This window comes from Pagrus pagrus (genome assembly GCF_965226575.1).
Source record: "Pagrus pagrus genome assembly, chromosome: 8".
NCBI lineage: Eukaryota > Metazoa > Chordata > Actinopteri > Spariformes > Sparidae > Pagrus > Pagrus pagrus.
The window spans coordinates 15112578-15139742 of record NC_140192.1 but is presented as its reverse complement, the minus strand read 5'-3'; the positions used below and the strand labels follow the sequence as shown (position 1 = coordinate 15139742).

The following is a 27165-nucleotide window of genomic DNA, read 5'->3' as shown; positions in this document are numbered from 1 at the left end:
TGCAGGAGCAGCTAAGTGCCTTTATACAACCTATAATGTGAGAATGGGCCCATTCAGCCCACTTTATACTCAACGTGTGCAGTGTTAGTTCACCACAGGCCCTTAACATTAATGTACATGATGTTTCCTCCACCTGAGCTCAGAGGCTTTATAAAGAAACCCATCCAGACTCCCACATCATGTTTTGTCGTTGCTCACTTGGCAGCTGCTCAGGCCCTTCACGCAAATGTACACACAAGTGGAAGCCGAATCCTGTCAGAGCTGTCAAGATGAGGCGTAATTGAGCTACTCTGTAAGCCGGTAATGATGCAGCTGATGGTGTTGATGTCGTGAACAAGCTCGAGCTGGTTAATCAGCGTGGAATTATTTTGCTCTTGATGTTTCTGGTGTCCATGACCGGTCTAACTGGCCGCTCGATGATGGGGGATCAGAGGTGAGAGCGGTTGTGAGGGTCCCACAGTGCATTGCAGACTCACATGTGTATTTTTTGTTTATGTAAATTAGGTTTCATCTTATTGAAATGGAGGTTGAGGAAGCTTTTTCATGTTCCTGTTACAGTGTTAATGTGACTCACCTTCAAAGTGATCCTTTGTAAGTTCGGTGGCAGGGTGAGCAAGCTGTTTTCCTGTTAGTACACGCAAGGATAACCTATAATCTATCCTAGTGGTTCCCTGCCTGGGTCAGGGGATGGTTAAAGGAATAGTTTGTCATTTTGGGAAATGTGCTTATTTGCTATTCTTGCTGAGAGTTAGATGAGAAGATTGTTACCACTCACACATGTCAGCTAAATATGAAGCACCAACCAACAGCTGGTGAGCTCATCACAAAGACTGGAAAACAGCTAGCCTAGCTCTGTCCAATAGGCCGAAATAGTCTGATACATGAACCCTGTTAAACTGTGACATGTCTTTTGTACGGTTTAGACAGATTAGACATAATGTAGTGAGCTTTGGGGGTGTTGCTAAGTGGATTTCATTGCTTTCGGTTTGAGTCAGTTTAGCTGTTTTCATTTTGTTTCCAGTCTTTGTGCTAAGCTAAGCTTCATATTCAGTGGACGAACTTGAGAGTGATATCGATCTTCTCTCCACCAAAAAGCAAATAAGTGCATTTTCTAGATTATTGTTCCATAGTGCAGGAGTGAATCTTAAATCTTTCTCTTGTCTTTGCAATTGTCTTGTAAAATTCTGAATGGATTTACACATTCAGGCCGAAAAAGGGAAAAATAACTCTTTTGTTGAACCGCTCACTGTTCATTGTCGAATGCAACCTGTCACAGGAGATCGTAAGAGGGGAATGCTTTGATTTAGAGGTTCGCACAGCAACAACTGATCTGTCTGATCACACTTTTCGCAGCCGCGATTAACAGCGAGAGCTTCAACGAGAGCGACGTGAAACAAGTGGAATCACGACCTGTCTATCACTGGACTTTCTTTGACTTTTAAAGGTTTGTTTTGTGTTGAGCTGAGGCTTGAAAAGGACATGCTGTGACATTTTGTCACATACACTCTCATTACGTGATCACACAAGACAGAGCTGTCAGAAATGCAACCTGAAGAAAACATCAGGTTAATACGCTCGACCAACTGAATCTTTGGCTGATCAGTGCAGGCGAGAGGGCTTTCTTTCCCTCTGCAGTCTATGCCAAGTCTCTACTAAACTAGACATGCATGAAATAACTTCTAAGGCCACACTGGGAAGATTTGCAAAGGCTGATTTCTGCTCAGAGAGGTCTATAATCTAGTAACTTGCTGCAGGTGAATCACCTCGAATATTTCCAGACCAAATTGGAGATTTTTAGGCTTTTTACTCTCATTCAACACAGTCACTCTTCCTTCTTCCTTAAAGCACTGTAGGCACCAAACAGAGCAATTGAGGGATGAATGACAGCATGTGTTGTGATTCCTCTTTGTAGCCTAACACGCATATAAGCTGCTGCATAAACTGGCAACCCTCTGTTTCATCTGGCAGCCTGCTCTGTTTCCTGCCCCCCGTCTGATCGCTGTCCAGCAGGGCATGATGCACTCGGCCGCAGACGGAACTGGGCGTCTCTGTGTGGCGCAGTGGGAGAGGCGAGGTGGCCGGAGCGCGGTTTGAAACACTGCACGGACTCCTAAACAGCAGCTCACACAAAAGTCTGGATTGTAGTTTCTAAGGCTGGCAGCAGTCGTGCAGCTTCTGTGTTCACTAGGTTGAAGTGGGATTGATAGGAGTCTGCAGTGTGTTTTCAGATGTTTGCATTGACTGTGCGTGTGTGTGCGTGCATGTGTTCATCTGTCATATTACATGACCAGCTTCATCAGCAGGATGTTAATAACACTTTATGGACTTCATGTCTCAAACAAGAGTTTCAAACAATGTCCTAATTAGTGAAAAATGACCATCTATGCAGGCCAGAGCCCAGGGTAACATCCTCAAATCACTTGTGATCACTGACCAACAGTAGAAAACTCAAAGATGTTTCAATGTAAAAACAAAGAAAGAATCAGATTCTCACATTTAGCAAGCTGGAAACGACACATTTCGACAGCCTCCCTTTTAAGACTGATCATTAATTTTCTGCCACTCAACTATTCAGTTAAACAGCTAGTAATTTCAACACTATATGCGTGTGTTTGAGTCCAGTTTAAATGTGAAGCAGCTGTGGCTTTCCGGAGCCTCTATAAACCTCCAACGTTCCTGTTCCTGATTTTAAAGGGGCCATGTCAAGTGTCAAACCAAAAGGTCTCACATCTTCTATCTGATGCCCCTCCTTTCATGTAACCCCCCCTCCATACACACTAACACACATAACCACAGACACATACACACACAAAAACCACTGTCTGTCTTTGCCCAATCCACAACTCTCTCTCATCCAGCCAATCACCATATGTGTCTTGAATTAATCCACTTTCAAACGCAGTCCATACAGTGCAGTTTATGACTGGCCTCCATCAACCTTTGTAACCCCTGAGACAGAGAGATCTTTGTGTGTCTGTGTGTGTGTGTGTGTGTGTGTGTGTGTGTGTGTGTGTGTGTGTGTGTGAGAGAGATAGAGAGAGAGAGAGATACTCTGAATCGTCTGCCTCGGAAGATAATAACAGGCCATCTTCAGCCAGGATCTGAAGAAACACGAGCTGGTGTTGGCAGAAGGGATCGCAATGGAGCGCTGGTTTGAGGAGGGACAGCGGGCTCTTAAAGAGTTTAGCATAAGGGCTTTCGGTGTGTGGGTAAACCCTCTGAGCTCAGTGTGGGGAGTGTCAGAGGGCATTATGGGAAGAGGGTGCATGGGTCTGGGTCTCAGATGTGGGCTGTGCGGTGTCCTCCCCCCTGCTTTTCCGGTTCATAGATGGAGAGCTTCTGTGCTGCAGACACAAGTTCACACAAACCACTGTGGTAGATTGGAGTAGCGTACAGTACTGTGTGTGTGTCTAAGTAGCCGTTCATGATTAAAGATGTGACTGTGTGTAGACACCAGTGGGAGTTTCAGACTTTGTGGAAACTTATTATACTCATTTTCAGGTTCATCATTTTATTTTCGGTTACTACTTTAATAGGTTTACATGCTTCAATGCTCAGAAAACACAATAGTTTTCTCAAACTGTCCAGTGCTGCAGCACTGTATCCCCCTCTGTCTGAAACGCTCTGTTTTAGCGCCTGTCTCTTTAAGCCCCCCTCCCAAATATCCAGTCTCCTCTGATTGGTCAGCTCACACACCTGAGCCAGCCTCGCTAACAACAACAGAGCAGCCGTGCTAAATCAATTCTTACTGCCAAAACTAGCCGTAAGGCCCAAATCATGCAAATGTGTGATGAGAAGTCTCAGAATTAAAGGCGGGACTACTGACGAGGTGTTCAGGAGCAGTGTTTTCTGTTGAAGAAAGGAGCTTCTGTCTGACTTTTTATCTTTCAAGATCTTTTTCATGCACAAGAACCTATATAATGCAAAACACTGAAGCAAAGGGAAAAACCAAAAAAGCATAATAGGTCTCATTTAGGACAGAAGGCATTTTTATAACGTAGGTTAACTTTGGTTCTTAGTATGACCAGGACTGTGCACATTAATCGATGAATGACCCATCCACTTTTTTGAGTAAACATAACAAGGAAAGCATTGTAAACACAAACATATGTATACATACAAACATAGAAAGCCTTATAAAAAAATCTTAATTTTATTAAAACATTTCTTCTTAGAAAAAAAAACGTGCTAGAATAAACATTAATCTTTAGTGCAATTAAATAATTCTCATATTGAATGCGTCAGTGCTAGTAGTAAAGTCACCTAGAATTATCAGACGCCTCAGCTCTACAGTACGCACCATTTTAGCATCTTTCAGCCCATTGTTTTGGTTTTTATACCCCTCAGCTAGTTTGGTTTACACCTGTCAGCGTTGTCTGGTCTGCAGCAGCTGTTTAGTCTGAAAAAACAACTGCGTGCTACCTGCTTGGCGCCAAAAAGCAGACCAAGTTAGCGACCAGCTGCTGAAGGAAGCATTTAGATGCTAAAGAGCTAAATATTATCCTCACGAGTTGGTGGAGACCAATCCAGAGCAAAATGACAAGTTTAGCATATATTTTTAAAGTGGCACTCCAAATGAATGCTTATGTTCTCCTGTTTCAACCTGATGTTTAGATAGTAAACTGTCTGCCAGCAAGGAGGCCATAGCATCTTTATTTAAATACTACTGAAAATGCTCACTGTTTTAATGTAAACTGTCAAACATCACACTTAAACTGTTTGGGTGAGGTTATTACACTCAGGGTAGGGGAATCATTGGTCTGTTGTTCTCTTTTCTAACTTTAAAGATAATGTGAGTCGCTTGCCTTTCACTCAAGGGCATGCAAAAGTGTTGGCATCAATCACAGGACAGAACAATCTACCGGGGACACATGGTTGCTTTTATGGCCTATTTTCTCATCACTCATTTGAATCATGAGCAAGTTGACAAATGGGGCAAGTCTCCCTAAAACTTTCGTACACTCTACAAAACTTTATGTGCAGGTTCAGTCAGTATGTGCTGGTTGTTTTCACAGTAAACCAAGTCAGTCTGGCTCCTCTTTGTGTTGCGTCCATGCGTAATCAGCTCCACACCAGCCCATATGGAGCCCTCATGGATCTTCAGTGGAATGCCCCAGGAGGTTACGTTTACCAAGACAACAAAACACAGCAACAAAGACCAACTATGCATATCGACTTCAACTGACGCTGTTACTGTGAGGTGATCGACAGCAGAACGGGCTGTTGAGTTATGGTGCAGAGATACTAACATGCTACTTTGCTCTTGGCTCTCCTTGTTGAGGAAGTAACACACTAGATCACCTCACAAATTTACAAGCATCCTAAAATGCTTTGATCTATCTGATACCATGTAATGTATTTAGTAGAAACTAAATCCTGATACTTTCCAGCAGCGTCAACTACGCTTGTGTGCAACTTAACACATTTGTTTGGTATCAGATCGGTACTCAGAATTGGTGTTGTGAAGAAAAAATTGCACTGGAATATCTGAATTTATAGACTATGATAAATCGATTAATCATGAGATTAACCAGCAGATTAATTGATAATGAAAATAATCATTAGTTGCAGCACTATAATCAACAGATTGAAAAAAAAGTTTTAGCTGCCCTATAAATAACATATAACATCTCCCACCAGAAGAAAAATATGGTTCCAGGTTCTCATGCAGGAGTATAAACAGGCTAGGAAGAGGCTCTTCTTTCTAATCACACAATACAGTTGTACATTTGTATGTTACCTCATTGACAACAAGGTAGCTTTAAAACTAAGCCACAGCTCATTAAAGAAACCTCCTCATCTAGTGCTCCAGAGACAGTAGCACAAGCTCACAGACGCTACCTAGCAGTGTAAGAAGAGGAGACAGGGAGAGCTGCACTCATTGTAGAGCCAGACAAAGAGAGTAGAAAGTTTGAAATGAAAGAAAATAGAGCATTTTCCTTTTTGCGTATCCCGACTCTCATGGTACTCAGCATGCCTTGACTTGTGAAGACAGGCCAAAGTTTTGAAGAATTCCCTCATTCGCTTGGCCGAAAGTACGTTGAATCTGGCTCACAGTTGGTAACAGAAGAAGGGGAATAAAAAAGACCTCTGGGTCAGAAATGTGTGCTTCTGTGTCAAGCAGCTGCCCATTTACTTCCTGCTGACCTCTGGGTGGTGCCCTCCGAAGGTCAAGTTGCGGGCAACGCCCTTGTTCTTCCATGCCAAGGGATTGGACTGCCCATGAAACCACCAACCACTAAGACGGAGAAACAGACCTAGTTATTATAAACACAATCATGCTTATTATCGTGCCACTGTGATTCTCGTCCTGTCGTGTTCAAAGGCTTATTTGTTCAAGTACCTCTCTCCATGTCAGTCCCCGCTCTCCCCGTTTCTCTTTTTGAATGTCTGTTGACTTATTCATTTTTCTCTCACCCTGTGCAAATCACCACCTGCCAGGCGGTTAGTCGGGCGACCCGGCATGCAAAGCAGCCAGACCAGTGCCAGCTTTAGGATCTGTGATGGCGATCGTGGCACATGGATAGCCTCCCTCAGAGGTGACAAGGCATGACGTGTGCGATAGTCATGTAAAGCACAGAGCGGCGAGAGACAGCGGCGTCCTCAAACAAAGTGGAGTGAGGTTGACTGTGTCACTTTGGTCCCTGATCCACGGAGGCGGTCCTGTGAGACAACATGAAATTAAGCTGTCAAGCTGCTGCTGGCTGTACACAACTGTCAGGCTTGAAAGAGATAAACAATGTTTAGGTGGGAGAGTGCACACAGAGTGGCTAGAGTAGTGGTTTGTGAGGTTTTGTTGCTCAAAGGTCAGTCAAGACCAGAGTATTTTTTCTGAATGAGCTGTGACATGTTGTGTTTGGATGCAGCTCTGTTAAGAAACATCTTTACTTTTTCTCTCTCAACTCTTCATCTCAAACTTTCTAAAAGTTTTCTTCCTCCTTCTCTTGTAACTAATCCTCCCCCTCTTCCCTTTCCCTCTTTTGCACATTTTAGTACTATTATGCATGAGATGTGTACCCTGGCCTCTTCGTGTACCTTGACATTTGCGTATGCATGAGGAGACCCACTCCAGTCAATGCCGAGTGACATTCTCTCTCAGCTTTGCTGGTGCTCTCTGCAGCAGCCAGAGCCCGTCGGCTGGAACACACTCCAGGGCGAGGGGGTAAATCAAATAGTCAGAGAACAGTAATGAAATACCATAGAGCCTTATGTTCCTCTATGAATTCTATTAACTTTCAAACAAACAATTGTTTTCATTATCAAAACCCAATTTAATTCAAAGAGAATGGAAAAGGAGGTTTTTAAGGCCCCGGGGAGGAAGTGGCTGGTGCGTGAAGACATTACACAAAATCTAACTTTCTGCCTCAAAGCTGGATTAATACACTGACGTGAAATCAAAGTAGAGTGTTATCAGCTCTGGGCCTGCTGATAAAAGGGAGTGCAGCTTTGCCGTTCCCTAATAGCGCTCATTGGCTGGTCTTTTGTTTCTGCGTTTCAACGAGAACAGGAAAAAACGATTAGACTGTGGTTTGATTTGTTTTGGTACGAGCCCAAAACCATTCTGGCTTCCTGTCTCCGTGTTTCTCTTTTTGAACATACTATTAATAAAGCTTTTGACATAGTATGATTAAGGTAAATTAGCTGTTATTCTTTCTTTGATTCAAACATGTAACATGTTCCAAACATCTCGCCAGTGATTGGTCGGGTGTTTTTACAAAAAATCTCCACAGGCAGAGTTTCAAAGCAACCATGTATTTTTGTGGTGTCACATGCAATTCTGAGTTTTGAGAAGCGTAACCAAGAACATAACGGGAGGATATTGAATTGCTACTGTGTGAGACATGACCTGTCCGGCGAACCTAGTTCTTTTTATACAGCAGTTATGGTTGGGCCAGGGCCACTGAGGTCTCTGCTCTGCTGCGGTAGAGTAATGGCAACCACTTTAAATAAATGGAGAGTAATTTAGCTGCTGAGCCCCGGGGTCTGGTTAGTGTCCAGCTGCAGCAGTTTGTGGCCAAAGAGGCAAATTGTCGCCTTTCCTCTTAGCTGGAAACGCCCACCTACAGCACTGATTTGACAAGGCCAAGCAAGTGGACATGGCTAAGTGGACAGAGCAAACATTTGGACAAGTGAAGGGAGCAGACGTAGCTAAGTGGACAGCAAACAAAGGAACAAAGCCAATAGCGGGCAGAGCTAAGAAGCCGTGACAGTGGATCAGAGAGTGCAGAACAGGGGTTGCACGACATGTTTCAGTGTGGTCATTTCTGAAGGAATATGGAAATAAACATCCATTAGCTTGAGCTGCGATAGCACAGCGATAGTTAACTGAGCTTTACCAGTTCATGGACCCTACTTCACAAATGCATAGGAACATCTCAGTCATCCGTTTTCACAAATAACCATTGTCCCTGCGGAGCCAGTGATATCCCATCGCAATGCAAGGCCCTTTGAAAGAGGCTTTAACTGAAAAGGGGTGAAACCCAAGTCGCCAAGAGGCCCTGGTTTAGTTGTCTGTCCTGCATCGAAGGTGAATACAGCTCCCCGAGGTGAACACAAAAAGGGTTGGGTCTGCAGCAGCCTACGTGGCACCAGCCCACGACCAACGCCAACCGAGGGGTGGTCACACTCGGCCGATGCCGTGAAACAGAATCTGCTGGCCCTCAATAGATGCCTCGAAATGGATCCCCTTCCCAGGGAGGCCGGTGGGATGCCCCCTGTCTTTTACCAGAGCCATCTGGTTCCCAGTACTGCTGCTCTTCCCACAGCCTCACAAACCACAGTGAAAAAGGATCGCTTTCATAATCAAGATCAGGAACTAGAGACGTGGCTGGTTAAAAGGGGTCTGAATGTTGAGCGCTGTGGTCCTCTCTGCAGCAGCCTATTGTGCTGTTGTTATTGTGTCCTTGGAAGTGCACTCTGTTGCGGTGTATCTGACAACCTTTTGTGATCCGATACAGTGGAAATGTGTGCTCTGTTCATGCTCTGACCAGGTCCGTCAGGCAAGATCATTTGAAAAAAAGGATTTAAACATGTTAGGCTATATAACACAAGTTAAAATGAATGTCGCTTTGGTGAAAATGATCACAGATTGTTCTGAAGACAACAACAGGCATAGGTGGCTCTGCGTAGAGACAGATTGAGGCAACATGTGTTGACGCAAAGGAGATTTTCTCCACAATGTATGGATTAAAAGTGTAAGAAATTATAAACATGCCAAGGAATGCTGAAGGAACAGGCCAATGCCTCCATCTGCGTTTTACAAAGACAGACAAAACAAATGTGTTTGATGTGTTTGACACGCTCTACAAATGAGCACGCTGGAGATTCATTGGATGCAGATGGGAACGTATTTGAACTCCACACATCAGGTCTGTTCATCCACCGCAGCGAGCGAGAAGTAAAAGTTGATTAAACCTCATTATTCAGTATATATCTGTTACTGTTCATATAATGTCAACGCCTGATGTCAGGAGAGTGAATGAAATCTGCCATTGGTCAGCTTTAGTTACATTTAATCACAACACATGGCTCTAAGCCTCTTTCAGACATTTGATCAACTTAAGCCCAATTTCCAGTAACCATGTTGTTCCATTTCTGAAAAGGGCCTTTAAAGCGACCCGAAAAGCTCGGGATTCCCAGGCTGACATGACACTCGGACTTGGGGATTTGAGAGAATATTATTGAGAGACTGAGTGAGGTCTTATTCAGAGTTTTTGCTAGTTTGGTCATTTCGCACAGTCATGAAACACATTCAATGTTGATGAAAACACACATTATGTAACTTTTTCACCTTAAAATAACAGCTTCAAAATCATTTTGATGGTACAGTGTCTTCAGTGAGGGGAGGATCACAGTACTACATACATGTTTACGTACAAGTTTTACGAGTTTTCAACACATAACCTTGTTATGACATAATCAGTGTTGTTTGTATGTATTCACAACAGCAGTGTTTCACTATAGGTTGCTGTTGTAGGCTCAGGTTAATATGCAACAGATTTATACAATACATATAGGGGGTCCCTGCTCCGTCTCTGTCAGCTAAAGGGGTCCATGGCCTAAAACATGTCTTTGATTTGATTTGATTTGATCAACAGAAAATTAATCAGCTTACCATTATTTCCATTATCAGTTAATTTGCCATATATTTTCACGAATATTAATGTTTTGGGCTAGAAAATGTCAAAAAAATCGAACCTCTTTTGTCCAACAACAGCCCAAAACCCAAGGATTAATCCTTTACTATCATAAAAGACAAATAAAAGCAACAATTCCTAAAATATAAGAAGATAGAATGTGCATGTCGGACATTTTTGCTTGAAAAATGACCTTTGATAATTGATCTTCAAAAATACAGTAGCTGGCAATTCATTTTTTCAAGTAAAATCAAGTAATTGTTGCAGCTCTACCAGCAGCTATTTTGATAATAAAAAAAAATAGATAATGAAAATAAGCATTAGGGCAGCCCTAAACCCCAGTTACCACAAGGATTAAATGACAAAATTGCACAATTTAAAGGGGATTATAAACTCTCTAAGCTCAGAGGACTAAAAGAGACAAAGTCAAACAAGTTGCGATGACAAGAAGAACAAGAAGGACATATTTCCTACTAACTTTATAGTCTTCTGTTAAATTATATAGATCTCTAACATAAAGTAGTTTGTAGTGTATAGAAATGCTATACTGAAACAAAGATCACTTTGAACTATCAACTGCGGCTAAAAAGGAGAGGATTTCTCATCCGTCCTAGATGAATTGCCACTGATTTTTTTCCTGCAAATGACATTTTGGCATCATCTCCACAACAGGATATGACTAATCAAAGCTTGAGCGTGAAATTTACTGTATACACCTCTTCCAAACAGAAGCATGGGAAAGCTTCGTAAGGAGAAAGTCTGATATTGGGCGAAAGTTTAAAATCCGCACCCTCGTCAGCGACCAAAGTGAAGAATGAAGAGCTGCACATGAACATGAGGAGTGTGCAGTCAGCACAACAACGTTCATCCCCACCAGACTGAACACAAAAACTCCTTTAAAGTCCTTTAAATCCTTTCTGCTGCTTTACACAAAAGCATCGGCTTCTCTTGCCCGGAGACTTGTTGTGATTCATTTTAAAATAAGACGAGGCATCATTCTGTTTCAATAATGATGTCTGTTAAAAGTAAACAGGAAAAGGAGCTGAGCTTTTGATCTAGTGCATCTGTGTTTTTTGCATCAGCAGGGCAGGTCACATCGCTCCCTCCCCTCGACCAGAGACCTTTATTTATCCAAGTCAGCCCTCGTCTTCCCTCGACCCTGTAATCACACAGGACCTCTGAGAGAAAGAAAAGAGGGCGGCAGGGGGGTCTGCAATGGTTGCACACAATCCCCCTGCAACAGCACTGACAGAGCTTCAGCCCAAACCAAACCACATATAATTTACATTCCTCAGATACCAGCTAACCTGAGCACAAACAGGACGATCGAAAACAGGTGTGTTTAGGGGGCGACCTTTTTTCTTTCATGCTTCACCTTTCTTTGAGGTGCTATCTGGCGTTCTTGTCGCAGCTTAAAGTAGCTTAGCGTACAGAGGAAAAGGGCCTACATGTGGATCTGAGGTCCATCGCTGTGTACAAATCGAAATATTGTCTTTGGAGCAACATGAAACTTGGAAATCATCCTGCAAGAGAGCAGACGGGAGGCAAGCCGAAGCCATACTGGCCACACAGCTTACACAATGTCACCACAAATTGATTACTGGCCCATTGTGAGGAAAGGAGTTAGGGAATTGACAGACATGTGCGCTCAAACACACACACACACTAAGTGGGTGATATCTACAGTACAGTGATGAGTGGGTGAGAATGGCATCGCCACAATGACACTGGGCCTACCACCGAGGGAACAAAAGAGCCTGTGTGCACGGCAGTGTGTGTGTGCGAGTGTGTGTCCTCCCTTTTCCTTCCTCATCGGATCCATCTTAAAATGCAGCGGCTGCTCCACTGATGAAAATTGCTCCCTTTCGTTCTAACTGTAAGTGCATCTGGTGGGGGAGTATGGGTGTGAGGGGGGAGAAGAAAGAAAGAAAGAAAAAAAGTGATGTGGGCGGGAGTGCAGATTAATGCATGTTTTGTCACAGCATATGTTTATCAGGGCAAGTTGACTGAGAGATCATTTTACTTTACCATCCATTTATACAGGCAAAACTAAAAAAAGCCGAGAGGAAGCTTTAAACGCCTCCATGCGAGGCGCGCAAGGCCATTAGCAACTGTGAGCCACCATGACTTGCATCACTCATGACTCTGATCCGTCCTCTGGTTATCAAAGGCTGCATGCGACGAGGAACCCATATGGGGATCTGTTATTTTCTTCACAGACGACACGCATTAGCAAGACCTGTTTTCTCTCCCTTACGGCCTTCGTCGGTTGTTTGTTTGCTGGTAAAGGGCCCCAGCATGCAGCTGTGCCGCAGAGCTCCTCTGGAATGAGATTTCTTTTTTTTTTCTACCTTCAAACTCAGTCCCCATGGCGTTGGCGATGCTAACTCTTCGCTCTCTGTTAATTTTACAAGCCTGGCCTTTGTCGGCCCTGTCTATAACATGGGGAAATGTGAAATAAACCCAGCACAAGAAGGAGAAAATTAGAGCCTGGGTTAACAATCTGCGGGATCATAAAAACAGTCTTTGTCCCACCCTGACTCACTCTGTTTGCCTCTCTGTTTTGCTCTCTTCTCTCTTTTCTGCCTAATTTTGCCTCCCATGCCACCGCTCTGTCTTTCACAAACCTTTCTTCAGCCTCAATGCTCTACTCTAATTTGCAGTGTGGTTTAATTTAGGATGGATCAATCCCAGACGCACTAATTGTGCACCTTTGAAAGGTCTCAACCGATCACCCTCATCTTGGCTTCTCTATCTCTGCTACCCTCACTTATAGACCGTGCTTTCTCCTGGCTGCACAAATAATGTTTACTCTGGTGCCAGAGTTGGTTTAGAGCAGGTTCAGTGGCATGTGTTGAACATGCAGGAGATTTCCCCCTCTATTTGTTTAACCCTGTAACCCCCTGTCCTCTTATTGTACAGACAAGTGTGAATGTGTGTGTGTGTGAGAGAGAAAATACAGAAAACGGGGACAGCGTCAGAGGTGAAGAAGCTTTTAATCATGTTTGGAAACATGGCCTCTCATTTTTGGCAGATGTTGATTATGACTTGAGGAAAGGAGGTGCCAGAGGGAGGTAATTGAACGCGACACCTCATCCGCCCTCATGTCAGTTCGGCTGGCGGGCCCCTGATGTCGACATTTTGCCAGCGGATTTTTTCCCCAGGGTTTCAGCAAGTCCCTGAATGTCCTTTACGTCATTGTCAGAGTCTGCAGCCCATCAGTCACTCCCTGAACTTCTGCCAAGCAAAACTCAAAATCGTCCCACCTTGTTCCATCGTTGTCAACTCACACAGCCAGAACCACGCCAGGTCCATCCGTGCTGTGTTGTGTCAGATACAATCCGGGATATCCTGCAAAAGGTGGATGTCTCTTGTGCTTCGATATGTTTCGCTGATTGATTTTTTTCAAAATCTCTCGAGAAATAACGAGTAAATTAATGGCCAGAGAGCAGCCTGTGGCAAAAAAAACCCTCTTGTGCGTTTCATTTTTGCGACAAGCTACTTCAAACGGGGTTTTTTGGCAGCACGCTTAGCCCACCGCTGGCTCCAGCAGATTAGACTCTTTCCATTACGGAGCTAAATAATAGGGGCCGTGCTAGAACGAGATGGGGCCGTGTTTTATAGGTGCTACCCAGCATCTTTGGCAGGGAGTCCTGTCGGTCTGTGGCTACTGTGGTAGTGAACTCGGGAGGTGGTGCAGTGGAGGGTTTTTGCAGGAAGAATTGTGGTAATGGAAGCTATTTTGGGACTGAATGAGGTCTTAGTTTATGGCCTGGTCATCTGGAGCTACAACCTATGACAAAAGCATGAAAAGAAACGGAGGACTGTAAAATCTCATTGAGCGGTCATTGTCTGCAGATTTAACTAGTTAGAGGCCTCTGTTCTCATCACTTGGGAGGCTTTATTTCTGCACTTTCACTGACCCCCTCGCATGAGGGCACTTCTTAAAAAACTCTTACAGGAGAGGAGATCAGAGAAGGCAGAGAGGAGAGGTGTGGTCCATTAACTTCCGAGCCCCCCCCTTCCCCTGAGAAATCACTGACTTCTCCTCAGCAACATCTGACTTCATTATAAGAGCCTCGCTGAATCTGTGGCTATCTGTGAAACCTGGATAATAAATGTGAAGCAGACTGGCTTCCTGCGATCCTCTGAAGTCTGATGTGGTTTTGATGTGGAAATAGATGCTGTTGGGGAAAAGGGGAACCAGACTTGAGTTGCAGCCAGCTGTGTCCCCCCAAGAAAAGAAATCTGTAACCGGCTACATCTGGCCTGGTTTGGCCTGTCCCTGGCCTCTGTTCTTACTACACTGACATTAATGAGCCCCACAACAGTAATGGCTACCAGGACACACTGGAGGGGGAACACATTGTCGCAGATTGTGTATTAATAATCTGCCATTTCTGACATCTTTGTTTGTAGACTTGAAGGTCTTTGAAACCTTTGTTTGTAGTCAGTGTGCAGCGTCCAGTTTTTGGTGGCGCCTGTACAAATTTGATTTTTTCATGCGTAATACTGTCCATGCCGGTTTCTGTCATAGACTTGCTCTGCAGAATTTGGTTATAGTGGAAATATTGCTCATGCACTAAGCCTGTTTTGCCATCCCCAGAGCTCGAAGCATATAATAAAGATGGAAGGAAGCTCTTTATGTCGGCCCTCTGTGAGGAAGCAGTCGTCTGTAATTATCGCTGCTTTTCATCCCTCGTAGCAAACACAACAAATAAGTGCTCTTGTGTGACCTGGCAACGCGTTTTAGACAACCCATTTGTTTGTAAGCTTGTTTGTTTGTGTTCTTGAGGTCACGTGATGAAAGCCCCGTACTCTTTTTCTCTCTCGCCCCCCTCTTTTCTCAGAGCATCAAGTGCATTTGAAGTTGCAATGTGGAAGTCATTAGCCGCAAATCCCAACAAATATAATAACAGGGCGATTAGTTCTCTCTTAACTTTGCTGTTTTTCCTTTTTTTCCCCCCTCTTATTGCCGGGGTGGTGCAGTATTCTGTGAGCGCAGGGCTTGGTCAAGGGCGAGTCTTCCTCTTCCCGTTCCCGGACTTTTTCTATTTGTAGATCTGCATGTATTTTATAGGAGGCTGTTTCTCCCCCCCCTTCTCTTCGTCTTTCATGCGGTGGTGGCTCTGTTTCCCATCACGGCTTATGATGAAACCACAAGAAAGCTCAGGCCCATGTGACGAGAGCGCAACAGTTGCTTGGTGACAAGGAAAAGGGGTGTGAGATGGGGGCCGGGCGCGTTCGGAGGGGAGTGAGCCCAAAGTGGTGACGGTCCAATCAGCAGATGAGCTCTTCATTTCCTCCAGGACAAGGATAAAATGCTCATATTCACACCGCTCCAACGTTAAATTGGCCCTTTCTCTTTAGCTTGATAGATGTGTGGCCATCCGCAAGGCTCTTAAATGGACCATTCATCTTTACGATGGCCTCACTTATCTCTGAGTCCTTGCAGATCTGCTACTTCCCATTCTCACCACAAGCAAATGGTGCTTTGAAACCACGCGGAACACCCCCCCCATCTCCCTCCCCGGTGGCAAAACGCTGCCATATTTACCATCTCCTCCTGGAAAGCTAACTTGGCCGCAGCAGGGCGGAATGATTGCCAGCATCGGCGCGTTCCAAGCGGACCATGTGCAGACAAGCTCTCCTTCATCCTGAAACTCCAGAGTAAAGTTTCCTGCAGGAGGAGAGGAGACATTTTCAAAGTCATTTGGCTCTTTCTTTTTGATACAGTGTGTTGAGCAGCGCTGCACGCAGCCAAGTTCAGTCATTTTAATACCCACTCTTTTCGAGGAGAAGATATTTGAAGGACGTGAGCTCATTTGGGATGCAGTCGGCTGCCCTGTCCCTGCCTGATGTTATCCTCTCTGACTGGGGCAGTAACAGTCGTGATTGCTTTTGGGGAGCAGTGACTCATGATTGTGCTTGTGCCGCTGCCAAACTCTCTCAATAGCAGCGTTTCCTTCCCTTTCTTTCTGTTGCCGGGGCTGCTGGCACCCAGAAAAATGTAAATGCAATGAAAATTCATCATCTGTTTCCTGTCTTCCCAAAGTATACATCATATTATGCAAACTATAACCTACCAGGGCAGTTGACACTGATGTTGGTGTCAGCACACCCTCTTTATCTTGTCGCTGCTGCGTCCTTTGCACATGCAACAACTGAGACCGTCCGAACGTGCATTATTTAACACGCCTCGCCTGTCCTCTGGGTGTCAGCCCAACGATAACTCGTTTCATCCCCCCCTCTCATCACTCATGTAAGGGCAGCAAGAGGATGACCCCTGTTGTGACACCATTAGGCTGTTTTTCTAATTTTATGGAGTCGTGTTCCGCCTCAGCCAAACTCAAGTGGATTTACGATCTGGTGGTTGATATCCTTGCATGCCGAGGCAGTATTCATTTGCTAAGAGAGAGGGGAGCGATTTACAGACAATGGAGTGGCATCATAATTGCAGTAACCTGAGGCCCTGCAGCTCCTTGCTGCCGTTGAACTCCCGTCAAGCCAGACGATGGATGACTGATAAGCCTGACTGAACAACACAACCGAAACAACTTTAATTAAAAGCAACTTTGGCTGACACACTGAGAACAGCCGGGGCCTCTGATTTACTCTAAAATTGAGTGTTAGCAGTACATTTGCGGTACATGCGAGAGGCTGGAATGCGTGTTTGCGTGCAAGCTCACTGCTGTAAATATTGCAAAGCATGGTAGACTGTATGAGAAGCTAATTACTAAACAAATGAAAGTTTCACAACATTTACTGCTTGCTTAGGCCCCACAATTTTAAATGTATTCACTTTTTAAGCATCTGCTAATGTTAATTTATGGATCGCTCACAAATACAAAGAAGAAAACTGTCATCAATGATGCTACCTGGCTCCTCTACACCTGTGAACCGCCATCTAGGGGCTATCTAAGGATGGATGTGGCAGCAGTCTGCAAAAGTTACATTGCAAGGCTGTGGGACTAAACGATCCCCAGAGGAATGCTTGTCCGTACATCAGTTGAAAGGGGATAACATAAAAGGCAAAAGCAGCAGAGGTGAAAAGATGGTGAGAGAGGAGAACAGATGAATAGAAGAAGAGAGAGAGAGAGGAAAGTTTGGAAACCTTGGAAGTCGAAAGAGAAGGAGAAAGAGCCTTGGAGCACAGCTGGCTCACCGAGGGGTATAATGACTGTCATATTGCAATGCATTAGCTCATGCTCAGACCCAGACAGCTTGACTTGATGAAAGGGGCCGGTCATTGGCTAACCGCGTACATAGCAACAAGACCCCATGGAGACGAGCCAAACACACAAGTATTGTTTTTATCTTATTAATGTTTGATTGACAGGCGTGACGTGAAATTGTCGTGATACTTCCTTGTGCTCTTGCTTGGCGTTCTTACACTCGCAAGTGTCTTTGTGTGTCTTAATAATGGAGAGTGCATATATTGCACATCAGAACTTCAAACTGTTGCTCTTGTGGCATCATTTGCATGATTTAATGTCATGCTTAGACATCGAAGAGCCTGTTTTTACCTTGCACTGAAGGGGTATCCTGCTCTGTCAACAGTTCTGGAAATAATGAGCACCTGCAGAACGAGTAATCATAACACTCACATAATAAATTAATATTTTCCACGGTAATGCAATCAAAAGAGGAATTCAGTTGTAGCTGTTAAACCTCTCCTGACGGGAGCCCCCCGAGGCTGAGAACGATGAGCGGTGATGGCTCATCATGGTCCCATCAGCCATTGTTTATTTGAATTCCCTCTTTCAGGGAAGAAAAGCCTTCCACCAGCCATTGTTTTGCCTTGGGAACGCAGCTCGCTCTCTTTCTCACTCCCTCTCTCTGACTTGGCCATATGGTTGTCATATACTTCCTGGAAATTCAAGCCATGTTTGCTTTTGTTATGTATCAGCAGGGCCTTTTTTTTTTTTTCTTCCCCTACGCTCCTGCGTTGACTTTAATCGAAACAATACCGTGATTGATCTTGTCTTAACAAATTTGGCCGGAGCTGAAATGAATTGAGGCTGAGCGAAGAATACAATTATTCCAAACGTACCGTCTGTGATCATTCCAAACAAACATTTTAACAGCACGAAAAGTATTTCACTAAATCCAGACTCTTCATAAAGCACGTCACATGTGTGGCGGCCTTTTACAGGCCTGTTTAAAAGCGCTCGCCAAGCTTTTGATTTCCATCTTAATGGACGTCTGATCCCTTATTGCAGACACCAGTAAATTCTCTCACTTTCTCCGTCTCACTTCTCTGTTTTCAGAGTGTTACACTGCCAACGGGGAGGACTACAGGGGCCTCCAGAACCAGACCAGCCTGCATGGTGGTAAACCCTGCCTCTACTGGAATGAGACCTTCCAGCACCCTTACAACACCCTCAAATACCCAAACGGAGAGGGTGGTTTGGGCAGACACAACTACTGCAGGTGAGTCCTTGTCTTGATCTCGACGTTTACAGAAAGAGTTTTCTTAATAAAAATAATGATACAAGAAATAAGTTAATGAACCAACAAGCTTTCAAATAATAGGTTGCGACCAAAGGGTTGGGATTGGAGGAGGGTGTGAATACATTCTCTATAGTTGATAGTTTAAAGCAACTAAATAAGTTTTGATATGTTTCTGCCTCATCAGCACATATAGCATCAAATAGAATGCAAAGAATTAAACTTTAAACAGAAGTTCCCAAACGTTGACCTTGTGACAACTTTATCTAAAGTGGTGCTAACGTTTTTCAAGTCCCAAGAGATTAAACTATTCAGTATTTCAGGAGAAAATATGAATCATATGTGAATATCCTGCACTTTCCACATAACCCTAACCAAGAGTTTTTTTGTGTTCAACCTAATTAGAACATAAGCACAGTGTTGAGACAAGAAAGAAATAGAAAATTCAACTTACACAAACATAGTTGCAACATAAAGAAACATTCAGTTTAACTTATCTGTAGTTTTGCAGAAACAGTCTTAGCTAACATTTATTCTGGCTATTGGATCGGTTTCAACGCTCTTTGATCCGATGGTTTACACATCAGCACAGTCAAGCATATGGAGGTCACCAGTTGAGGGAGTGATGGATTCAAACGGGAAAAAAACTCCGTATGTAACCTTTTGGAAATGTCAGTGATCATATTTAAATGCAGCATCAGATTAGTCTTCCTCGGAGGTCATACCCATCTCAAAGTTACATGTAGAATTTTAAAAATGGGATTTGTTTATCATTAATTGGTTCGAGTGCCAGAGTACGATTCCTGTTAGCAAAAGAGCCCCTGTCCCGCAAAGATTGTTCTGACTGTTTGCAGACCAAACCTGCCATCGCTCCTGATCCATTTGTTTTACAGGGTCTCAGACAGAGGGTGAAGGGAAAGTATAAAAGTTTAGAAACACATTATTTTTAAGCTATATTTTTTGAGGATTTTCACTCATTTCACCACTGAGCATTTCAAGTAAGCTTTAGTTCTCTCAGGAATGAAAGAACAACAACTGCCCCCTTCTGTTTTTTATTGTAAAGCAGTCTCCTTTTGTGCTGCAGATTTGCCACAAAAACTCCAAACAGCTGCTCACAGTGTAGGCGACCAATCTTTTTAGCAGTTATCTTGTTTGTTTCTGATAGTTATAATTATGCTATTGATGTCAACACGCTTTGAGTGGCGACTGAAACTTTCTAAGGCAGACTGATGTTTGACAGAGCTCTGAGTTTCACAGACAAAGCATTGTTAATAATTCAGAACCAGGTTGATTTGCAGAGGTCTGAACTCAGGGGACCTGCTCAGACATTCGTCCCTGAATATTTTATTGACGGTACCCGAACAGAACGTTTAGCCCTGTCATCACAAGGATGCAAACACGCTTGAAGAGTTTGTGTAAGCAAATCTCCATCCCTCATCCCTGGAATGTGAAGGGACACGGTGGCTTTGGGTGTCTAGAAAACCCTTTCAATCCGTCAGTCACACCCCGAGTACGACTGTCAGCGTTGTATGCAGGATTGTCAAACTTGAGTACTCGCAGTGAGCCGCACACTTTCGTGAGTGAGTTCAAATTCACCGAGACATCTAGAACAGTGGCTTGGCCCGGATCGCCAAGCCATAAGAAGCAGAACACCCCCTCCTCCTCGGCCCAAAGCCTCTGAAACATTTCTCTAAGTCATGGTTGTAAACTCATAATGCAGCAATGCTTTGAAGTGGCACCGGACAGATTTGTTTTTACTTAAACTGGATGGGAATTCGGAAGATTTATGAGGAGGATACATGCGGAGGATCGAGTAAGGCTTTCCCCTGCCCATTAGGAGTGCATTATGTCCAACAAGCGAATCAAACTGGACATCTTCATTGTTTGGATTTCGCTGTTTTCTTGGCCACCAATGCTTTTCCAACTCACTGACAGCTCACAGCTTTGTTTCTTCCTGACAGAGAGATTTCTTTCTCTCAGGGCTGCAGCAACAGCTACTCTCAGTCTCTCTCAGACACCCTCCTTGTAAAGAGTGACCCATCAGCAGACTTCTGGGGACGAAAGTGGCCACTTCATTGTGAAAAGATGAGGGATGGTATTTATGGCATGTCTGCACAGGGTCAAATATTTGTGCATGTGTCCACCCACCCACGTGCGTGCCTGTGTGCACATGCTATTAACATGAACGTGCCAGCGATGGAGCGGGTTATCCCACCGCAAAGAAGGACTTGTAAAGTTTGATTTGTTTGATCACAGAAAGCTGCCTTGTGAGATGTGTTGGATGTTGTTGCTCAATTTGGTTTGCAAATCTCCTTATTTACATGATGCGCGGCTTGCAATTCAAATTCTGTTTCCCATATTTCTATAACCCCCACTAACCTTCAAACCCTGTCTCATCGCCTTACCCTGGCTCTGTTCGTCTTTCATCCGAGGCTTTAATTTTTTGCGGATGTTTCTGTCTACAGCTCAACAAAAGGGGGAGGTAGCACAATAGAAAGCAGGGAGGAGGAGTAAAAAGGGAGAGCCGGGGCATTTGTGGCATGTCTGACCCTGAGGGCAATTGTGGTTTTACGAGATGAGAGCCGAGGCTAGAGCACAGGTGGATAATGCGAAGCAGGGAATCACTGCACGTCTTAGCTTTAATACGCGGCTCCGAGCACGTATCGGATGTTGAGAAGCGGAGAAGTACGGGATTACAAACTCACTTCTCGTCCCATCGCTGGCGCTCTCCCGGTGGTGATTTAGTCAAGAGAGCACCACAGTGGTGCTGAAGAAGGAGCCTTAACAGCCCCCACATTTCATCTTTATAGCCTGCTATTAAATACGCCAGTGAAAACAGGGAGAAACTGGGCATAGGGGAAATGTCACATTGTTCCCCTACAAAAAAAAATGGAGCACAAAGCCTCAAGAAAAGGACAACAGCTCTCGTGTCTAAGCTGAGACTTAGCGAGACTCACTTCAGCAGTGAATATCGCATTACTGTTAATCGTCATGGTTCGATTCAGAATTCATTTGGTGTCATAAAGTAGAAGTAAATGATCTACTTTTATGTCCCGCGTTGAGCTTGGATGTTGCTTAACAGTCATTCCTCAATTTAACACTTAAACAAGACGCTTTCTTCACTTCTGAAGTACTTCTTTGACCTTTTCTGAATGCTTCGTGACATCCATAAGAACATCACACAAATCAAAGTCCTGATTTATACTTCATTTATTGTTCCTTCCAATCTGCCCTTCCTACCGGCTCTCCCCCCCGGTGCATTAGTATGAGGGTTTGAAGTGCATGACGGTTCAGTGGGTGGTTGAATAGCTTTGCCAGCCATTTCCTGGCTATTTATATGCAGGTGTGTGTGTGTACTGTGCAATTTATGAGTGTCCACTATGCCTTCTAATGCTTTTCCCTTACATAGATGAGATAATGGAAATGCCAGAGTGAATAGTGTTCCCCAAGTTGATTGTAATTGAATCTCTATGATGTCAGGTGCAAATCTGAGGTCAGGGAAACTGCAGCCAAGGTGTCCGCCGCTTGTGTGACTATATTATGATCCCAGTGCGCTGCTCTGTTGAATTGAAGAAGTTAATAAAAATGTCCCGTGAGAAGATGGACTGCGTTGCGCTAAAGCATCAGTCATCAACATTGTAGTCATTTCATAGAATAAGATATACCACTTAAACATTTGTCTTTGAAGGGTCGATTCATTCAAATTGCAAACTTTTTACAAAGGTATTTACAATTTTTTTTGACAATTTACAAGTTTTCTGCTTATCATTATGAAGTAAATGTTGAAAGAAAAAAGAAATATCTTAAATCCCGAACAAATCAAACCAAAACATGGCTAGACACCAGAGGGAGGTGAGAAAAGTTTTCTTTATAATTTAGGTGAATGGATCCTTTAAAGACAAGTAGACAAGGACATAGTGGCGTGTTTACCAGACACAGTAACATCACAACATCGTATTTAGCACGAGTGGACCATGAGAGAGTAGACAATAGACTATACATATCGGGCCACAACCAACAAGCCTCTTCTTCAATACGTTCATTCATTCAGCGCAGCAGCAGGCAGCAGTTTGCATGCTAAATCATACAAGCCAATTAAAGAGTCTTCTCTCAGGCAGTAAATTGCCAGACTCTGATCTGCTGTTGACCTCAAATCCCAATCCAGACAAGCCTCTCACCACCACTTTCCAATCAGCATTTCCACTCTCTCCAATTCAGCAAAACGAGGAAAGTGCAGCTTTCATTTTTTTGTATACTATCTACTAGTTCAACTAAACAAAAGTGTCGACTCTCACTTGAAGTTTAACTTGTGAAAGAACACGCAGGGGCTTGTTATTCCCAGCATTCGCTCACATGGTCTGATGTAAATGATTTCAAAATTTTTATATATACATTTCACAGTGCCAGGCATTTTAAAGGTGGCCATAAATTTTGTGATTAAGGTACGTGGAAAACGGTTATTAAAAGAAACCTTTTGAACAGCGGCCAGCCGAGAACAGCTGCTTTTTTTCTCAGTGTTCACATGGAAGACAGTCTTGCCTTCAAATGCAGGAGCGGAGAGCCTGTGAGGCAAAACGCAGTGTGGCTATAATTGGCTCTGTACCGAAGTGTGCGGCTCACTCCGAGCAGAATGAGTCAATAAGCGTAATTGTGCCAATTAAGTGTCCAAACATCTTCTTGTGATCTACCTCTGGGTATGGGAGTGTTTCAACAAGCTCTTCCACTCAGAGCCAAGCGAGCCCTCTCTGACGCACATAGATGTGAATGCAAATACACGTACGTATACACCCATACTGGCAGCAGCTTTTACCACAGTGTCTCTACAGGTCTCTGTGCTGCCGGGTTAAATGGATGGATTTCCTTCCATCGAGGTCTCCGCTTATCAGCGCTGTGGCACCTCGGATAATCTGAGACTGTCTGCTTTCCAACTTTTCTTCCACCCTCCTCTCACACACTCATGCACGCACACACTGGCACCTCAGGGCAGGATTGATAATGTTTCTCTGTCATGTGGGCCGGCCTGTTCACCTCAGCCCTGTGGATAATGTTCCCATGCTTTTGCTTAAAGGGTGTGTGCAGGTGTGTGTGTGTGAAAGAGAGGGATGAAACACTGTTTGGGGACCGGGTAGAGCTCGGATGGGCGCACCACATCGTTACTGATCAAAGATGCCGGTGGGTCAGATATGGGATGGGTGGTCCGCTGAGGATCTTTTTTTTAATGCTGATGGTTGTAATTCATGCCTGCCTCCGGAGGGGGTGATTAAGAAAGTGCAGTAAATTACTTAAGTGGCTATAGATGAGCTCTTGGGAGTCCTGTTTCAAATAGGGCTATTACCCGTTGACAGGCCTGAAGAGGAGGAGGGAGACAGAAATAGAGAGAGGGTATACAATTCAAAGTTTTGATGGGTGGACTGAGTTTTTGCTCTCTTCATTTCAGCAGTAGCCTCAGGCTAAACAAACAGGTGCCTGCATCCAATCTGGGTGGAGCAACAAACAGATCTGGGCTCATGATATGGTGTCAAGATTTACTGGAAAACAAGGCTGTGTTTATTGTGAACATGGGAACATTTCAGGGTGAGAGAAGTTCTGGGTTGTTTATGATAGCAGAATGGTACAAGAGTAAATAGATAAAAAAGTGTCTAGATGAACTCTTCCTGCACACAGTCCCTTCGCTGACAGCCTACAGGAATGAGAGCGATGATTGTTTGCCAGATATTGAGAGTGAAAACAAGCTTAAAGGCACTTAAACTTGAGTTCAACCCAGAAAAAAGTCTTAACAACGACATCTTTGTCAATACCTCATTTTGAGTGTGAAAAGAGAGGAGGAAACTCTGGATAGTGTTTTTGATAGGAGAAGAAAAGACATGGAAACGCCCTTCACAACGCTGCTCACAAAAGGCGAAACGGGATAGTGCAGCGCCGCAGGGCTTTTTCAAGATGCTACAATGAGGTGTGTCAAAAGAGAAGAGAAAAGGTCTCCGGCAATTACAGTCAGGCCTGAAAAAAAAAAAAAAATCGCAATGTCATCTTAGAAGGCTCTTTCAGTTGACAGGATGTGTATTTTTACAGTTCACAGTAATCCTGAAATAGAGCTTATAGAGCTGAAACAGCATAAAGATGAACCCTGACTGCCTACGAGCTGCTTGATTTCATTTATCAGCAATTTAGAAGTTGCAGTAAGGGTCATGATTTACAAAGTGGCATGATCACCCTGGAGATATGGAGCCTGCACAAAGCTTTTAGGTATTTCTATCCTCAATCCCACTTCTCATCGCTTTTGTAAGTGAAACTGAAAAGCAAAGCACCGAGGGGCCTGTCAGCCTTATTATGATAGGTTAAAAGTGCCCTGATGAGGTTCAAAGGAGGCCGCAGCCTCAAACAAAAGCTTCACCCCATCACCCATCCCTTTTTTTCAGGTCTGTGTCTGGCCCCGAACAAAGAGCTTTTCCCCCCCTGACCTCCAACCACCTCCACCCAGCAAAGACCCATCGGTCTGGCCCTTGACTGACATGCATGGTCAAGCCTTCAGGGCCTAGAGGAAGAGTCTAAACTAGCAAGCGCCAAGGGGCACTGCTGGGGAATGATTGACACAGCCAAAGACAATCTCCCTCTGAAACATTATTGAGTATTCAGCCCTCTGCAGCGCTGTTGTTGTTGTTTTGCCCTCATATCTCTGCCATCATCCCCTTTTACCATCCTTGTCCCTTTTCCCTTTATCTTTTTCTACCCTCTCACTCCCCCCAACACATCTCCGCCTCCACACAAAGACAAGACAGACAAATGTGAAAATGCATTTTATTTGTGGAGAAATGTGCATCCGCATCAGTTTTTCATGCCATTTTTGTACCGATAGTGCTGTGACTTATAATGATTTTCACTATGAATTAATCTGTCCTTCTCAATTAATCACTTTTACTATAAACTGTATACAATAATTTCCTAAATCCAAGGTGACGCCTTGTCACAAGTCCAATCAGAGAGATTCAGTTTACCATCAAATATGACAAAGAAAAGCATCAAATCATCATTTTTGTGAAGCTGGAATCAGCAAATGTTTTGCAGTTGTTCTTAAAAAATGACTATTTCATCATGTAGAAAGCTGCAGATTAGTTTTCTGCCAATAGACCAATAAATTAATTGACTAACTTTTGCAACTCTAATCACAAGTTTTGTAAAAAATCAACATAAATACAGGTTAACATCTGTGTTGTGTTTGGTTAAACTAAAGGGGAAACTTTAGTTGAAAACATTTAAAAATTAACCTAAATTATCAACAGAATGTGAAGAAATAGCATTTTTGACATTTTGATATCTATGTACTGTGTTGCGGAGATATCCGCTGAACCAGTCCAAGCTCCTGTCCGGACCGCAAGTTGCACGGCTAACTGAGCTAACCAGCTAACAGCAGCTACAGTTAGCAGCGATAGGCTGTTACTTCAGTGATGTGCTGCCCCCTATCTGTTTTGAGTGTGAATTTGGCAGGTGGCTAATAACTCAACATGAGTAATCACAGAGTGGGTAACAGACCATAGAAAAATGACTGTGGCCGAGCATCTGCATCACCTGCCCTGCAGTCCATGCAGGTGTTTCTATCCATAACGTTCACGTTGTTTTTGAAAAGACACATTGTCATGTTAAATCAGCGTAGTGTAAACGTGGCCTAACTGTCGCCCCTCTCTGTCTGCAGGAACCCTGATGGGGACGTCCAGCCGTGGTGCTACATTGCAGATCATGAGGACGGGATCTACTGGAGATACTGCGACATCCCCACATGCCAGAGTAAGACATTATTGCCACTCCTCCATCTCTCTTTCTATCTCTCTGTCGGCTCTGCCCTTCTATGCCCTCAGGGCCACATCATGGGTGCAAAGACCAGCCATTTTATTGCGTTGCTCATCTGCTCGCCTGCTTTGAATAGCTTTTATAGGCTGTACGGCTTGTACACAGCTATTATCATCTAAAAAAAATGCCTCTAATTGCCTCCCGTCACCCCTCCTCCTGCCATGCCCGGGCCTGCCCTGACTTTAATGTGAGCTGTCAATCACTTCCTCTGTGTATGTATACAGCGTGTCTGTGTGTGTGTGTGTTCATCAGTTTCCCCTTTGGCTTTGTAGCTTGTTTTGACACGTTTTTTCGATGTGAGTGATTATGTGCATCTACCTGTTACCAGTTTGTTTTTTCATGATCAGTTCACATGTGGGTTTGAGTCTCTGTCCGGTGATTCCTCAATGAATGTGTGTGACGGACTGCTCGAGGTTTTGTGCTCCTGTGTGTCTTCTCTCCCGCTTTGGCACACATTTTTTAAAGAGCTGCCTGTCTTTAATCCCATTACTTTCATTCTCTCCACCTTTTTAATCGCTGCTGTTGAAAACAGACTTAGGGGATCAAGCGACACCGTTTTTGATGCCAGCGATCATGAATTCCTGCAGAGGAGGTTCAGATATGGCGATTAGCTGCAAGCATGTTTGAGTTTTTCTCAGTAACCGCCACACATGCTTATATTTATAAGGTAATCAGATATTTCTTACTACTCTCTTAATGTTATCTAAACATTTTTCCCGCATTGTTCTCTTTCGCG

General features: G+C 43.9%; 1 protein-coding gene across 2 annotated transcripts in view; it reads left to right on the top strand.

Moving 5' to 3' along the window:
- kremen1 (kringle containing transmembrane protein 1) overlaps positions 1–27165 on the top strand; it is a 56120-nt gene that overhangs the window by 2735 nt on the left and 26220 nt on the right. For both annotated transcript variants that reach the window (XM_084358797.1, XM_084358796.1), the window contains exons 2-3: positions 18407–18569; positions 26275–26366. In XM_084358797.1, coding sequence (XP_084214923.1) covers positions 18407–18569; positions 26275–26366 — 255 coding nt within the window. The remainder of the gene's footprint in view (positions 1–18406; positions 18570–26274; positions 26367–27165) is intronic.